The following is a 16,660-nucleotide window of genomic DNA, read 5'->3' on the forward strand; positions in this document are numbered from 1 at the left end:
TTACTTTCTTTCGTTCTCTCTCCCCGGCTCGCCGGCCGTTGATTGCAGCAACAAGGAATCAAGATGGCGACGGCGGGCGGAGATTGCGACGTGATTATGGCGCCCGCGGCACCCCCAGCGGTAGCTTCACATTCCGCGATGCCGCTGATGTTGAGCGAGGAGGACGAGGGGACGCGCAGGTAAGATCTCCGCCACCGATTCCATCCCTGGAAAGGAGTTTTTTGCCCCCGCGGAGAGGAGGGGCCGCTTCGAAGCCGGGGGGAGGCGGGAGGACAGGAGGCGGAGCCTGCTTCCGTGCCGTGGGGGTGGGGGAGAAATAGGGCTTTTAGGAAAGTAGTTTGGAAGGCGATTTGTTATCGTTGTCATTTGTCAGCTCTTCCTCCAAAGGATCACGGAAGAGAAAATTCAAGATTAAGCCAGTTAATGACGGGCAGTTAGGAGAAGCTCTCTCACTGAGGGACAATGTATGTCTAAAATCCAGCATGCTGAGGAATAAATCATGCAGTTCCTGCTGTAACATGGGCTGTTTAAGAGACGAATTGCTGGATGAAAAAGACCTACAGTCAGATCAATATTTACATTTAACTGTGACTTTCCCAGGTTCAAGTATAACAGGATTCAAGCTGGAGATTAGCCATCCTACTGCATGTCTCTCTGTGTGTGTAGTTGCAGGCTTACTGCTGAATTCCATTATTCCTGTAATTCAGTTCCAATATCCAGCAATTCAGTTATATTATAGCTCTCCAAGTAGTTTCCCACAGGGGTTTATTACAAGAACCCTACACACACACATTCTGAAGAGGAACCAGAAATACATAAGTTTGGGTAATGTTTTTACTCTATTTTATGAACAACTTAGTTTGACCATTATTGTACAGTTGGTCTCTTTGTTTCAAATATTGTGCACAATACATGACTTGGGATATGATTTGGTATATAAACAGTGATTTTTCTTTTATCTCAGCATTTCAAGAATATCCCACTAAATAAACATGTTCATTATGGTAGCAGTTGTTCTTGCCATGGAAAGCTTTTAAGTAGAGAAATGCCACAGTAGTCAATGAGACATTTAATAATCTGTACATTTTGTGTTAAATCTTATTTGGGAAAAACATTTTGAATTTTGTTTTGGGTTCTCATGGGGCAGTGACTTTTCTCATTTTGATTCATAACATTCGTAATCACTGCATAATAGTGTAGGCGCTTGCCTGTGAAAATGAATGCAGTCTTTAAAAAATAATTCTGGGTTGGGTCTCACTTGGTTTATAGCAAGTGACTCCTCTTGTGAGAAAAATCATAGATAATAGAGGAATCTCTAGCAAAACGTAGTAGCTAATCTGGAAGTTTGTAGTGTCAGGCTTTGGCTGGTTAGGCAAACATAAAGAAAAGGTGAAGAAAAATGAATCTGTTGGCTATCATTAATTACAAAATTAGATGTATGATTTGAAAATAATTCCTGTTTCTCCTGTTATTCAAAGGATCACACCTTATTTCAGATTTCTCGTCTGCCTTACAGCTAAAGGTACCTAATAGTAAACGCTTATTATACTTATATATAGAAACTGTGACATATATAGTTGGGTTGTAACACATGTACTCTTGGGACATTGGATGATAGCCAACACTTGTAATTGGCAGTTTGCTAGGGTGCATAGTGTGGTTTATCCTCAGGGGAACCTTCTGAATTGGATAAGTGAGCTATAATTTATATTAGCAATCTTGGGTAAGGTTTAAATATGAGTCTTCCAGCTAAATATTCCATAATAGAATTCAAAGAGTCACGGTAAATTCATTAATTGTGATGGTTATAAAAATCTAAGCATCATATTTTCCAGAAGATAAGTCCTACTTGAAAAATAAGCCTAGTGAAGGGGTGGAGGTGGCCAGCACAGGAGGCAGTGAGGGAGCATTGGCCGATGGTGTCTGTTAGCAGCTGCAGCCCATCCAGTGCAGATGAGTTGATTTCCTGTCCAAGCAGCAGATGGAAGCAGAGGTGCAGGGGGTGGGGGTGGCAATCCGGATGTTAAAAGCTTTGAATAATAAAATTGAGAAATATACTTTTATATAATCACATGATTGGTCTGGAGTTATTGTTTCTGGTGACCTATTCATATGATACATTCGGCTGGTTTAAATTATGACACTAGGAAAGTTTGGTAAATGGAGCAAAAAATAAAACTGTTTCTGTTCCCTGGTCAGCTTTGCTGTTTTGCTCAACAAATTGGCGTTTGATTACTTTTTTTTCCTAATTGTAATGGAAATTATATTGTAGAGAGCCCCAAGGGAAAATAGGGGTTCTCTAGGCATTCTCTGTACTTTGGTTCTCTCTTTTTACCCCTTATCCTACAACTACAAGGAAAAATAAAAAGGGCAAAAACCAGGTTGGTGTAGGTATGATAGTTATCATAATTTTTATTCATAAAAATCTCACTCTTGCTAAAACAAAGTGGGAAATTTACAAAAAAGAACACTGACTTGGTTATTTCATCTGGTGCAGAGGTTTTCCTTCATAGCTGGGGAATAGAATTGTTTTCTAGCATTTTTTGCTGTGATCATTAAGTGAGTATACAGGTAGTCCTCAACTTACAATGTTCATTTAGTGACTGTTCAAAGTTACAATGGCACTGGAAAAAGTAACTTATGACCATTTTTTAGTTACGCTCTTTGCAGCATCCCCATGATCATGTGATCAAAATTCAGACGCTTGGCAACTGGTTCATACTTTTGACAGTTGCAGTGTCTCGGGGTGATATGATCATTTTTTACAATCTTCTGACAAGCAAAGTCAATAGGGAAGCCAGATCCACTTAACAACTATATTATTAATTTAACAACTGCAATGATTCACTTAAGAACTGTGGCAAGAATGTTTATAAAATGGGGAAAAATTCATTTAACAAATGGCTCATTTAACGGACTTCTGGCTGACATCGCGGCGCTATTGGATGTGAGGAGCGGGTCTCCGCACTCCCATACTGAGTTCTCACTGTTGGAGGGCTCCGAAATAAGCTAAAGCTACCTATAGAAGTGGTGAAGAAAAGAGGGGTGCCCTGCAGGCCGCAGTGAGCAGCAACTTTCCTGCTGGACTCAGGGCTTCTTCCCTCTCGTCCACCACGAAGATGGGGCAACTGAGGCAACAAAGAAATGTGCAGGAGCTGTGTAGATGAACAGTGATTGGAGCTGGGTGAGAATATTCTTTTTTATTTAGATCCTAATTTAATTTTAAAGAAAAAAAGAAAGAAGAAAATCCAGGAAAAGATATTCTTAGAACTATTTCTCAAAGCAGTGAACAACCATAGAGAGAAAAATCCTGAACCTGAAAGAAAGGAACTAAGGGGAGAAAAGCTAAAGACCATTTAAAACATAGAAAATTGAATTTTTAAATTGGGAAGGCATTGTTTTGAAAAGGCATTATAAAATGCTGGAACTATCTACTTGAATCTACTTGACTTTGTTTCATAAATTGAACTAAATTTGGATTAATTAAATCTATAAGTCTTGAAACTACACTGGAACCTAAGCTGAGGGCGCCATCTAATAGATCCCTACAAGCTTAGAAAAATTTATGTGAAAAGAAATAAACAATTCATCTGGAGGACTATGGTGATACTGTTCTATAATTATCTACTTTTGTGATTACTGGAGACTATTGTGAGAATAAGGAAGACTCTATTGTGAGAATAAGGAAGTAATGTAAAGTGACTTTTGAGTTGCAGAAGCTGCCTGGACTATTTAAATGGAACTGATTAATAAACCTGAGATGTAAAGAACTATGATTATTGAACTTTCTGAGGAGCAACATTGGACTGGAATGTATTGTTTTTGGACTTGAGTAAGAGCGGGACTTATTGAATTAAAACAAGATGGTCCATCAGGGGAAAATGAGTGAGATTTGAGAAATGGTGTTTATGTTTCAAAGCATTAGGGGTACTATGACAAGGAATCACAGAGATATTTACAAAAAAAAAACCTAATGCAAGGCATAAATGGGAAAATAGAAAATATGCTCCAACTGATATTGAATGAAGATCAAAGAGTCCAGGAAAGAGAGGAAATAGCAGAAAGAATGGGAAAAAAGATGGAACAGACAAACTATCAAACAAAGCAAGAAGATGAGAATGAGAAGACATAAAGAAAATAATGACATGAAATAAACCAAGGGAAAAGTACTTTAAGAAATTTTAAAATGGAATCGGATAATCTGGAAGTTATTTTTGAAAGAGAGATAGGGGTTTGGGTGGATACTCTGGAGACCTGGCAGCTTAGGAAGATAGAGATGGGAGAAATATTCAGTCTGAATGGTGAAGACACAGATGCTGATAGAGACAAAGATCCAAGAGAGGAGTATGGGAGGCAAGTCAAAGAAATAAGAATTGAAGTACTAAAATAATCAAGCGATGATGTAGTTGTGCTTTCGGCAGAATCTCATCTGCCATCATCAGGCTTCTGTATTGTGTTCGTCTTTGAGTCAGACTATCACAGCCGTTTCAGTTTTAAATTTGGGGCAGCATACTGCTGTGCCAGAATGGTTTTTTCTTCATCCTGATTGGTTGGGAGTCTTGGTCTGTGTTTATTAGTCTTGGAGTTTGCTGTGTTCTACTTGATTGGTGTTTTTAATATCTTCTGTCTGTTTTGTGGCTCTTTTTGTGTCTTGATTGGCTGGCAACGTTGTGTTCCTTTATTGGAGGCCTTTAGTGCAGCTTGGCTCTGGGTAAACGGACGGCTATCATTTGTTAGGAAGTTAGGTTTCATCTGGGTGCCTGGTTGGGGATTTTTTTGTTAGTGAGTACAGGCTTCCAAATAATTGACAGTCTGGTGGAATCATCTCTTCTATTCATGCTGTCAGGTCTTTTTTCAATCTCAGTGGCTTCTCTGATGATTCTGTGGCTGGGGTTTTCTATAGTGGCTGGAAAACCAAGGCATATAGGAAGTACCCTGTGCATCATGCCCGGCCATATACATTGGACAGACTAATAGAAGAATAAGTACCCACCTGGATGAACACAAAAATGCAGTAAAAAAGCTGGAACACATTTCCTCACTAGTCCAACACATGAAAACCACAGGTCATAGCATCAACTTCAATGGCACCAAAACCCTAGCCACTATAGAAAACCCCAGCCATAGAATCATCAGAGAAGTCATTGAGATTGAAAAAAGACCTGAAAGCATGAATAGAAGAGATGATTCTACCAGACTGTCAATCATTTGGAAGCCTGCACTCACAAACAAAAAAATCCCCACACCACTAGCCAGGCAAACACCTGGGCACAAACAGATCCCCCCTGATACCTCCAGCTCAAACACACTCCAACCAGGCACCCAGATGAAACCTAACTTCCTAACAAATGATAGCCGTCCGTTTACCCAGAGCCAAGCTGCACTAAAGGCCTCCAATAAAGGAACACAATGTTGCCAGCCAATCAAGACACAAAAAGAGCCACAAAACAGACAGAAGATATTAAAAACACCAATCAAGCAGAACACAGCAAACTCCAAGACCAATAAACACAGACCAAGACTCCCAACCAATCAGGATGAAGAAAAAACCATTCTGGCACAGCAGTAGGCTGCCCCAAATTTAAAACTGAAACGGCTGTGACAGTCTGACTCACAGACGAACACAATACAGAAGCCTGATGATGGCAGATAAGATTCTGCCAAAACGTTGCTACAACTTTAAAAGCACAACTACAATGACGTGGAAAAATACCCAAACAAAGTTGAATACCATACATGTAAGTACCTGCGAAAACTTAAGAAAACATATATATATGTTGAGGTTCTCGCGGGTATTTGTATGTAGATCTTTGTTATTGGGTTTCTCCGCGTGGAGAAGTATCTGAGACGACGTTTACGAACCCATTCATCATCTTCAGGTTTGTTCAGCTTTGTGCTTCTTCGGAATCCGAAGAAGCACAAAGCTGAAGACACAAGCCTGAAGATGATGAATGAGACTTCGTCGAAACGTTGCCTAGATACTTCCAATTTTACGCGGGAGAAAACCCGAATAACCATAGATAGATAGATAGATAGATAGATAGATAGATAGATAGATAGATAGATAGATAGATAGATAATTCTCTTTTTCCTAATATCATGATGGCCTGATTAGAAATTTGAATAGAGGTAGAAATAAGAATACAGACCTTTATATGAAGCAGTTGTAAGATGGAAAGATTGGAGATTGAAAGATGGTATTATTAGGTATCTTTAGATAACAGGAAGACTGATACTTAATGGCGTATTGTGGCTTTGGACAACCAAATTATGAAGGACTATGTCCTAATATAAACATGTATATTAATACTAGAATTAGCTGATATAATTTTTATATAACAGAGTATAAGTAATAATTTGATGGAAAAGATCAATGGTTGAAAGATGGTATTACCATGTATGCTTATAATATCATTAGCATTAAAATGGATCATTGAAATATTGAATAACTACTCTAAAACAACAACATATATTAATACTAGAATTATATAAGTTTGATTAATATAACAACTATTATGATTATAATTATTGATGTTTGTATCAAAATGAATTATACCCAGGGGCCACACTGTTCATGTATTGCTATTGATGTATACTTAAAAATAAAAATTTGATAAAACTTGTGGGTGGTGGTGTCTTATTTAACAACAGAAATTTGGCCTCAATTGTTATAAGTCGAAGATTACCTGTAATGGTAATTGTTAAGTGAATCCATTCTAATGGTTTTTTTTTTCCAGAAACCAGTAAATAAAGCCAGAAATTAACACAAAAAATCACAGATGACAGTCGCTTGACTACAGTTAATGTTGGGACTATGATAGTTTAAGTACTGTAACAGTTACTATGTAGGACAGACAGAGGATTACAGATCATGAAAAGCAGAAGACACAATAAAAACTATTCAATCTCATACCTGGCAGACTCGAACATGAAGTATTCTTGGTGCTCTCTGAACTTGGTTGTTTTGTAGATGTTTCATTACCCAAACTAGTTCTGAAACAGTGATGCAGAAGATCAGTAAAATCACATAGTTACTATTTCAAGATAAATATTAAGAATTAGGTCTGTAGGGATATTATTTTTCGATCTCTGATGTTACCTAGTTTGGGTAATGAAACATCTTCAACAAAACCAAACTCAGACAGCACCAAGAACAACTCATTTCAACCCTGAGCTGCAAATATTCTCCTTTATTGGGATTCAACCTTAGTTTCAATTAGAAAACAAAGCCTCCTTAACCAAGTCAAATTCAGAAGCACTATGGAATTTGGCATTCAGACAAAGGAATTCCAGGTAAATCAAGCCATAAGTAGACCCAGATCACACATTTATATATAGTTCAAAAAAGACAATTAAAAATGAGAACAAAAAGATAGCAGACAATATCCAGCAGACTCTATCCAGATAAGCAGGGATTAACGTGAGATAACTAGAAAATAATGCCCTAATCAAGGCATCAACAAGGAGAAAACCACATCTCAATCAATATTGACAGGGCAAGCTGTTGTATATAAACACGGAGCAAACCTCATGTTCATTAGCACAGAATATTTACTTAGGTAATGAAAATGTTTGCAATCTTAGTGTGCATCAAAACTTCAAAAATTAACTGCAGTTCAGTAAATAAGAATACCTCCCCCCCCCAAATTACCAGGTCTGTGTGATTCAGAAAAGCCAAACTTCTTCCAAGTTTTTTCTTCTTTCTTTTTTCAAAAGGGCGAATTGCAAGAATTCCTAATCAGTTTGTCTGTAAGGAATTTTTTTCTAAGTATTTTTGGCTGCCCCTGAAGTTAGTCTGAGGCTTTAGACTTTGTATGATTCCCCTTCTTAATAGCAATTGTAAAAGCGTTAAGAGGGAATGTATACATGAATAAACACTAAACTCTGCCTAGGTCTAGTGATTAGCTGAGGTTCCTACATGAAAACGTTCTTGTACTTTTGCTCTAAGAACACCCCTCATCCCATTTTCAATAACATTAAATTTGGAAACAATCAAAAAGAGGTACTGTATAATGCAGTGATAGCTAAACTTTCTCCATAGAGCTGCTGCAAACATCCAGAGTGGGAGGTGCTCCAGTCTTCGCTCTCACAGGCTGAGCTATAATTGAGGAATCCTCCTCCTCCTCCACGTGACTCCACTGTAGCGTTCCCCAGGTTTAGCCTCAGCCTCGTAAGAGACAGGCAGCAATTTACAGCTCTTCCTTGGCTGATCCAGGATCCTTCTAGAAATTACTCAGGTTTGATTTTTCTTCCTCTCCTTTGGTCCCTCGCAGTTGGTGTGCCTGATATCTAGCCTAGTGGGACGTTTTTTCGCCCCTTTGGGGGGATAAAAGGGGAGCTTGCAGCCTTTTGCCCCCCCCTCCTCTCTCTGCCTGCCTCATTAGCCGGGCTGCTCTTAGGCAGCGGCTTACTGTTCATGCTATTTTTAGCACCCTTTTAAGTTGTTCCTTCCCCCCAAGAACGCTTTTTTCAAGGAGAGCTCGCTCCCTTTTGCCCCTCTTGCTTCTTGTTACGAGGTGGTGTTTGTTCTTCCATCTCTGTAGTTCGCGCCAGTCTCAGCCGCCATTTTGGGCGCGCCTCGTGGCTAGACGCCATTTTGGGTGTGCCTTGTGAACGGACACCATTTTGGGTGTGACTCTTAGCCGGATGCCATTTTGGGTGTGCCTGGTAGACGGCTGCCATTTTGAGTGTGGCTCATAGCCGGATGCCATTTTGGGTGTGCCTTGTGGGCGGCCGCCATTTTGAGTGTGTCTCTGGATGCCATTTTAGACGTGTCTCGTGACCGGTGGCCATTTTGGGTGTGTCTTGTGACGGCCGCCATTTTGTTTTGCTTATTTCTTCAGCTGTGCTGACTTTTAAGGCACAGAGCCAGACCGGAAGGCCTGCTAGTGCCTTTATAATTGGGTACTGTGACTCTCAGCCCTGCTACCCTATTTATACTGTATTGTTGGCTTTTCCCGCAGCTTTTACAGAGGCGAGGTTTGAGGCCTTAGTAGTTCCTCCCATTTTGTTGGGAGGCTGCCTCCGAAGGCCCTGTTTGGTTTTTTTGTCTGATTTTTCCTCAGTCTCTAATATTGCCACCCCTTCCACCTCCGCCCAACCTCATATTCTGTCAGAGCAGATTTCTCTTTCCAGACGCAGTTCTCCCACTCGCAGCCCCCAAGCCGCTCGGGCACCTGAGGCTACTTTCACACCTACCGCTGCTGGTCTGCGCCCAGAGGAGCCCTCCACAAGTATCATTCCAGACAGCATCAAGGAGTGGATGCAACTGGCCATCCGCCAGGGAATTGCGGAGGGTATCCAGCAGTTGTCCAGGCCAGGTTCCCAGTTGATGGCACGTGAGGCCGAATCTGTTTCTGGCTGATCCCTTCCCGGATCAGAGCATCGCCCTGGGCAGGTACTTTCTCAAGGGGACATTCCCTTTCCAGAAGGAGCGGAGGAGGAGGAAGAGGATATGGGTCTTCAATACTTCGGGGAAGAGGAAGGATCAGATAGGGGGTCCTTACACTACTCTGAACCCTTGTCAGAGGTGGATCCGATGGAGGGAGAGATGTCTGAGGACGAGGGGATTTCTCCGGATCAACCCTCCTTCGTAGGCCTATTCAAACCCCACCTGTTCAAGTCCTTGTTATTCAAGGCAAAGAATATTTCGGGCTTAATATCCCAGTCACCCTCTGGCTCTTCCTCAGCAACACCCGGAGACCCAGAGGACTATCTTCAAACAGCCAGTCGTAGAGGCCGAGGTTATTCCCACTCCACCCATCTTCACCGACTTAGTTACAAAACAGTTGTCGTCATCGGGGGGAGGGGCTCCCCCTCCAGTCAGGACAAGAGATTTTTTAATCTCGATTCGGATTTCTCTTCACTGTTGGACACGCCTGAAGTGGATGACCCCATAGTTAGATTAGCATCATCCTCTACTCCAACTGATGCCCTGGAAGCCTTAAAACCAGAGGACAAATGGGCCGAGATGGCATTACACCGAGCTCACTTCTCCAATGCCCGGGCCATTCGGTCTGCCATGGCCACATTCTTTTTCACTCGATCTTCCATCAGATGGCTCCGCCAGCTGAAACAGCATGTCCCCCACTCTAACACCAGGGCCCACCAGGACATTGCCAAGCTTACAGCTGCGGCAGAATTTGCAGCCAATGCCACCTTTCACTCTGTGAAGTTTTCCTCCCAGGCCATTTTGTCACATGTTTCAGCCCGCCGTCTGCTCTGGCTTAGACACTGGCAAGCGGACATCAAGAATAAAACTAAATAAATAAATAAAACTGCTCCCATTTCGGGAGGCAAATTATTTGGCCTGGCTCTGGAACCACTTCTCCTGGAAAGCAGAAATAAAAAGAAATTCCTCCCTTCTCTTTTTCGCAGGCAGGAGTCCAGGGTGTCCCAGCCCTTTCGAAGGGGCTCCTTTCGCACCCCATTTCAATCAACCTTCTCCCCTAGATTCCAGAGATCTCCGTCCTTTCGCCCGGCCTACCAGGACCAGGGCGACCCGGGTGACAGAAATAGAAGAGGGGCCAGTTACAGGAGACCCTTCCGGCGCGCTGGAAGTAAATCTTCCCGGTGTCCCAGATAATTCCACCACTATCCATCCCATTGGCGGCCACCTCAATTTTTTTGCTGACCAATGGGAATCATCCACTTCCGATAATTGGGTTAGGAACACTGTCAAATTCGGCCTCTCTCTTGAGTTTCAGTCCCCTCCTTCGGAGCACTTTATGGTTTCCCCCCTTTCCAGAGATCGCACCAAACGTGCTCTCGTAGAAACCGCTATTAAACACCTTTCTGAGATCAGGGCCATTCAGCCTGTGCCATCCTCGCAGCGGGGAAAAGGGTTTTACTCCCACCTTTTCCTGGTTCCTAAGCACTCCGGAGGCTGGAGACCCATTCTAGATCTAAAGAGTCTCAACCGTTACATTGTTCGCCATAAGTTCAAAATGCACACTCTTCAGTCTATCCTTCAGGGCACCAGACAGGGAGATTGGCTTACCTTCATTGACCTTTCAGAAGCGTACCTCCACATGCCTATTCATCCCTCGTTTTTTCAGTTTCTGCGATTTTGCTACAATGGCCAGCATTTTCAGTATGTGGCACTTCCTTTTGGCCTAGCCTCTGCCCCGAGGACCTTTACCAAGGTTCTGGCAGCCCTTGCGGCTCACCTCAGGAATTTCCCCATCCGCATCCACTGCTACCTGGATGACATCCTCATCCTCTCCCCCTCCAAAGCCCTGTCCGAAAGGGACACTAGAACCACGCTCTCGGTTCTTCAGTCTCACGGTCTTCTCGTAAATTGGGAGAAGAGCCAACTCTCACCCTCCACACAGATAGCTCACTTAGGTACAGTTATTGACTCAGTTAAGGGTAAGGTTTTCCTTTCCCCTGAGAGGCTCCTCAGCATCCGGAACTCCATCAGGGAGGTTAGACGCGCAAAGAAAGCATCTTTACTGAGTTTGTCAAAGTTGCTTGGAAAACTGATCTCATGCATATCCATTATTCCCTGGGCTCGGCTTCATACCAGGTCTCTGCAATGGTTCCTGCTACCTTATCAACGCTCCGGAAGAAGCACCTCGAGAGCCGTGGTGAAGGTTCCTCCAAAGGTCCTCGGGTGGACCAGGCCTGGTACCAACAAGGGTCATCTCTTCAAGGAGCCCCAAAGAGTCGTTCTCACGACAGACTCCAGCCTTTCCGGTTGGGGGGCTCACATCCATTCGTTTTCAGCCCAGGGCACTTGGTCAGCACTCGAGCAACATTGCAGTATCAACTGGCTGGAGCTCCACGCAGTATATCTAGCTCTGCGCACCATTCATTCCCAGGTACGCGGGCACCACGTACTGGTCCTGACGGACAACATTACAACCAAAGCTCACATCAACCGTCAAGGGGGCACTCATTCCATCCGACTCATGAAGGAGGCCGAGCGTCTCTATCGCTGGGCAGAGTCCCATCTCCTATCCATCAAGGCAGACCATATCTCGGGGTCTCAAACGTTCAGGCAGACTGATTGAGCAGGGCTACCCTAGAATGGCACCCGCACCCCTCTCTGTTCAGGGAAGCATCAGCGATTTTCGGTCATCCACTGCTGGATCTGTTCGCGTCACCACTCAGCGCTCAGACTCCCAGATTCTTCTCATGCTATCCCACCCAGGAAGTGGAGAATCACAATGCCCTACCCTGCCCATGACCCACGGGGCTCTTATATGCCTTTCCCCCCTTCCGCTAATCCCCAAAGTGATCCCGAAATTGTTCCTTGAGAGGGCGGAAGTTCTCCTGGTCACCCCGTACTAGCCCAGGAGACCATGGTTTGTGGACCTTCGCAGTCTGTCAATGGCCCCTTCTTGGAGGATTGCGCCAGACAGGATCTCTCTATCCCAGGGCCCTCTTCAGCATCTGAACCCGCAGTGGCTTCAGCTAACCGTCTGGAGGTTGAGCGGGACCGTCTAAAAAAGGAAGGATTGTCCAATCAGGTCATCAGTACCATTCTGGCAGCAAGATGGCCTTCGACCACATGCATTTACAATGCCACCTGGAACAATTTTTGTAAACGGTGCCAAAAGTTGCTCATCAATCCACTTTCTCCATCAATTGCACAAATTTTGGCTTTTCTACAGGATGGGCTGGACAGGGGCCTCTCCCCCAATACCTTGAGAAGGCAGGTGGTAGCACTATCAACTGTGATCTCTGGCAATTCTTCTGGCTCGCTCTCGCACCACCCGCGTATCCGAGCATTTCTTAGAGGTGCCACCAATCTGCACCCTCCTGTGATCCACAGATACCCGACTTGGGATCTTAATAAGGTGCTCACGGCTCTGACCAAGCCTTCCTTTGAGCCCCTGAGGAAGGCATCTCTGCAATTCCTTACGTTTAAAGTGGTATTCCTAATAGCTGTCACATCGGCAAGACGGATATCTGAAATAGCAGCTCTATCCGTTAGAAAAGATCTCTGCATTTTTCATGCGGATCGGGTGGTCTTGCGACCAGATCCTTCCTTTTTACCTAAGGTCAACTCCGCTTTCCACAGGTTACAGGAACTTATTTTGCCTAATTTTTGCCCCAGACCTTCTCGAGAAAGGGAAAGGCAGTGGCACACTCTGGATGTCCGACGGGCACTTCGTATATATATCCATCGTACTCTTCCTTTCAGGAAGTCAGAGTCATTGTTCCTGTCATTTCAACCAAAGACACTGGATTTCAGAGTATCCCCGTCTACTGTAGGCCGTTGGATCAGAGCTAAAATCTCCAAGGCCTATTTAACACAGGCACTTCCTGTTCCTAGTGGAATTACCACACATTCTACAAGGAGTGCGGCTACTTCAGCAGCCTGGGCTACCCAGGCTCCGATAATTGATATCTGCCGAGCAGCTACATGGGCGTCTCCGTCTCCCTTCATCCGCCATTATAAAATTGATTTCTTTGCTTCAGCAGAAGTGTCCTTTGGCAGGCGAGTCCTTCAACAAGTGGTTAGAGACCCAGAGGAGATTCCGGCCCAGACGGAGTCCCTCCCGTAGGACAGGCCATGCTTTGGTATGTCCCACTCTGGATGCTCGCAGCAGCTCTATGGAGAATGGGCGTTGGTCCTTACCTGATACGGCCTTTCTCATCGAGCTGCGTAGAGCATCCAGCCCCACCCTAATTCGTCCGTCTGGTAGGGAATCCTGTTTCGGCCAATGATTCAGACAATTTATAGTTGAGAGTTGTTCAAACGTTAAGATGAGGGGATGCAATTCTGTCTTCTCGTCTTCGTAAAACTGGGGAACGCTACGGTGGAGTCACGTGGAGGAGGAGGAGCGTTCCTCAATTATAGCTCAGCCTGTGAGAGCGAAGACTGGAGTACCTCCCACTCTGAATGCTCTACACAGCTCGACGAGAAAGGGCGTATCAGGTAAGGACCAACGCCCATTATGGGCTCCTGTGCCAAAAATTGTACGCATGCTTGCATGTACACACTTGTGTGCCAGTACCCAGAAGACAATGTGCACCCTCCCACGCCCCTATGCATACGCGCATAATACCCACTCACCCATGCCACCTCCTTATCTGCACTGCGCCTTACAATTGATTTTCGGCCAGTTTGAGACCTTTTTCGGCCTCCCAAAGGCTTGAGGAAGGCTTCTGCAGGCTTTGCAGGCTGAAAACTAGCCCCGTATCATCACTTCTGGTATTTTCGGAAAAACAGGAAGTGACAAAATGGGGCTAGTTTTTGGCCTGCAAAGCCTGCAGAAGCCTTCCTCAAGCCTTTGGGAGGCCGAAAAAGGCCTCAAATTGGCCGAAAATCAGCTGTGAAGCACATGCATGCCGGCACAAATGGCTCTGCGTGTCACCGGTTTGCCATCATGGGTATAGCGCTTGATGTTTTTCTGATGATGTAGTATAATATTCAGTCTTCAAGATTTTAACATGCTAAAACAACACAGTTGTTGCATTTAATAATGAAAAATAAAGGCATGTTCCTGTTCTAATATTTTTTTAAGTGATTTCTTTGGCAGTTTTGAGTTTGTCACAAGTTTGAGTACAGGAAAGCTTCTGTTGTCTTAGCAATGAGTTTCTTACCTTTTCTATTCAGAGAATAAAATCAAGCTCTAAATAACATACAGAGTTTTGATATCTGGAGCTAACAAATTTCAAGGAAAAGAAAGCCAAAGTTCACAGAATATCTGGAAAAACCACACAATATCTGGCACAGCAATGTGGTATACACTGCAGGAAAGGAAAATCTTATTAAAGATTTTGAATCAAAATGTGATCTTAAAGTCAAAGAAAACCCAAAGAAATAAGTTTAAAATTATGAGAAGAATTTGAAGAAAAAGTGCAAATCTCTGTTATAAAGGTCCTTTTTCAGAACTTTATACAGCATCTTATTTAATTTCAATTGTTTTCACTAGACACTAGGTGACACTGGTGCACAGATGAATGTTTATTCACATGCTACAATAACTTGCATTATACTTATTCCATTTGCATCATGCAAGTTAAAACTGGAGAATCAAAAAAAAAATTCCTTACACATCTAATTCATAATACTTACCTTATGATAGTTCATATATCCAACTTTATGTTGTGCAAACTATGTGATTTTACTGATCTTATGCATTGCTATTTTAGAGCTGATCTTTGGTTTATGAAATACTGACAGAGGGTAGAAACCCACTAAGGTTTCTGCTTTTACAAAAAAAGTCCTTGTGGACTATCCCAAAGATGCTTTTTCCAAAAGGCAACTGTATTTTCTTGAGGTTTTTTTTCTTTGAAAGCCTTTCTTCAGTTCTAACTGTATTAACTTCAGTTAGAACTGGAGAAACTTCTTGGATGAGAAGCAAAACGCTTTCAAATAAAAAACCAAGAGTTGTCTTTTAGAAAAAGTACCTTTGGTACAAAAATGAACTGGATGATTGAGAATCTCCATAGATACTCCTTGTGGACTCATTTTTTTTAACTTAAATAACTCTTGCATATTTGCAGTGAATTCCTAATGAACGGAGAGTGGCTAAGAATTTTATGCAATCTCACACTTTGTGCAAATAAAATATTAGGCTGTTGCCCTGCTTAAATCACCAATTAATATAAAAGATGTCCAACCTTCAACTACAGTTGCACACTTAGTAGTGAGCAAGCTACTATTAATATAATTGCTTATCTTTTTTGTTACTATGTATGGAATGCTAGGGCTCCTTAGCCAAGTCTTTGCCCACAATATGTCTTATATAGTTTTGTTGTCCTCTCAAGATGTCACCATAATTTTGACATATAAGAATTTTTTTTTTACTGTTCAACCTCGTGGATAGTAAAAAAGATCCACGAAATCGAACAGTGGAAAAAAAAGTGCTTAGATGTCAAAGTTATGGTGATGTCTTGAATGGACAACAAAATTATATAGGACATATTGTGGGCAAAGACTTGGCTAAGGAGCCCTGGCATTCCATACCATAACAGTCTTCAATACCATAACAATCCATAGTATCGTATTCGAAAGGCATCTTTCCTAGCATGGCTATTTGCTTCCCAGAAGCTTAGTATAGGGAAATATTTTTTTCTTTTTTTAGTTCTTCATTGTAGCTCTGTGTCTCACCCCCTAGTGTTCACAGATTGACACAAACTTTTGCCCAACAAAGAGACCTATTCAGAAAATTAGATTGTATTTTTAGCCAGATTCTTTCTTCAGCTTCAAAAGTAGCAAGTGGGGAACGCAGCCTACATCAGTGCAAGCTTTGCAGAATGACCTCATTCAGGCTACGGCATCTGTTAGAAGCAGAAACGACCATTTGTGATATCAGGAGATCCTGACTTTCTCTCTTGTTCTGGCAGCCGGTCCTTAGTAAACAAGGACAGGACTCTATGTCTTAAATTGCATCTTAAAACATAGTATGCTCACTACATGTATACAAATTGGTAGATGTTAGTATGGATGATTCTAGTGTCGATTTAAGATTGAAAGAAACTGCAACTTTTCAGAGGTTTCCTCAGAGATTAAATGGTTAATAAGAAGGCAGTTTAATTTTACATGACTTGCTTGGAACCCCTACCAATTGTTACACAACATTCCTGTGCGTAATCTGCAGTGGGGTGGTGATAGGTATTCTAATACAATTCCAATTTCTGATGTTATTTGTTTCTTTGTCTCCATAATTACTGCAGGACACTGTTACAATACAAATGTTGT

General features: G+C 42.7%; 1 protein-coding gene across 2 annotated transcripts in view; it reads left to right on the plus strand.

Moving 5' to 3' along the window:
- Positions 1 to 30: 30 nt before the first annotated feature.
- Positions 31 to 16,660, plus strand: part of DNAJC7 (DnaJ heat shock protein family (Hsp40) member C7) — a 54,331-nt gene continuing 37,701 nt past the window's right edge. For both annotated transcript variants that reach the window (XM_026718286.2, XM_026718288.2), the window contains exon 1: positions 31 to 179. In XM_026718286.2, the coding sequence (XP_026574071.1) occupies positions 64 to 179 (116 nt within the window). In that variant the 5' untranslated portion in view covers positions 31 to 63. The remainder of the gene's footprint in view (positions 180 to 16,660) is intronic.

The sequence above is a fragment of the Pseudonaja textilis genome, chromosome Z (genome assembly GCF_049901715.1).
Source record: "Pseudonaja textilis isolate UNSWEBS1 chromosome Z, rPseTex1.2, whole genome shotgun sequence".
Lineage (NCBI taxonomy): Eukaryota > Metazoa > Chordata > Lepidosauria > Squamata > Elapidae > Pseudonaja > Pseudonaja textilis.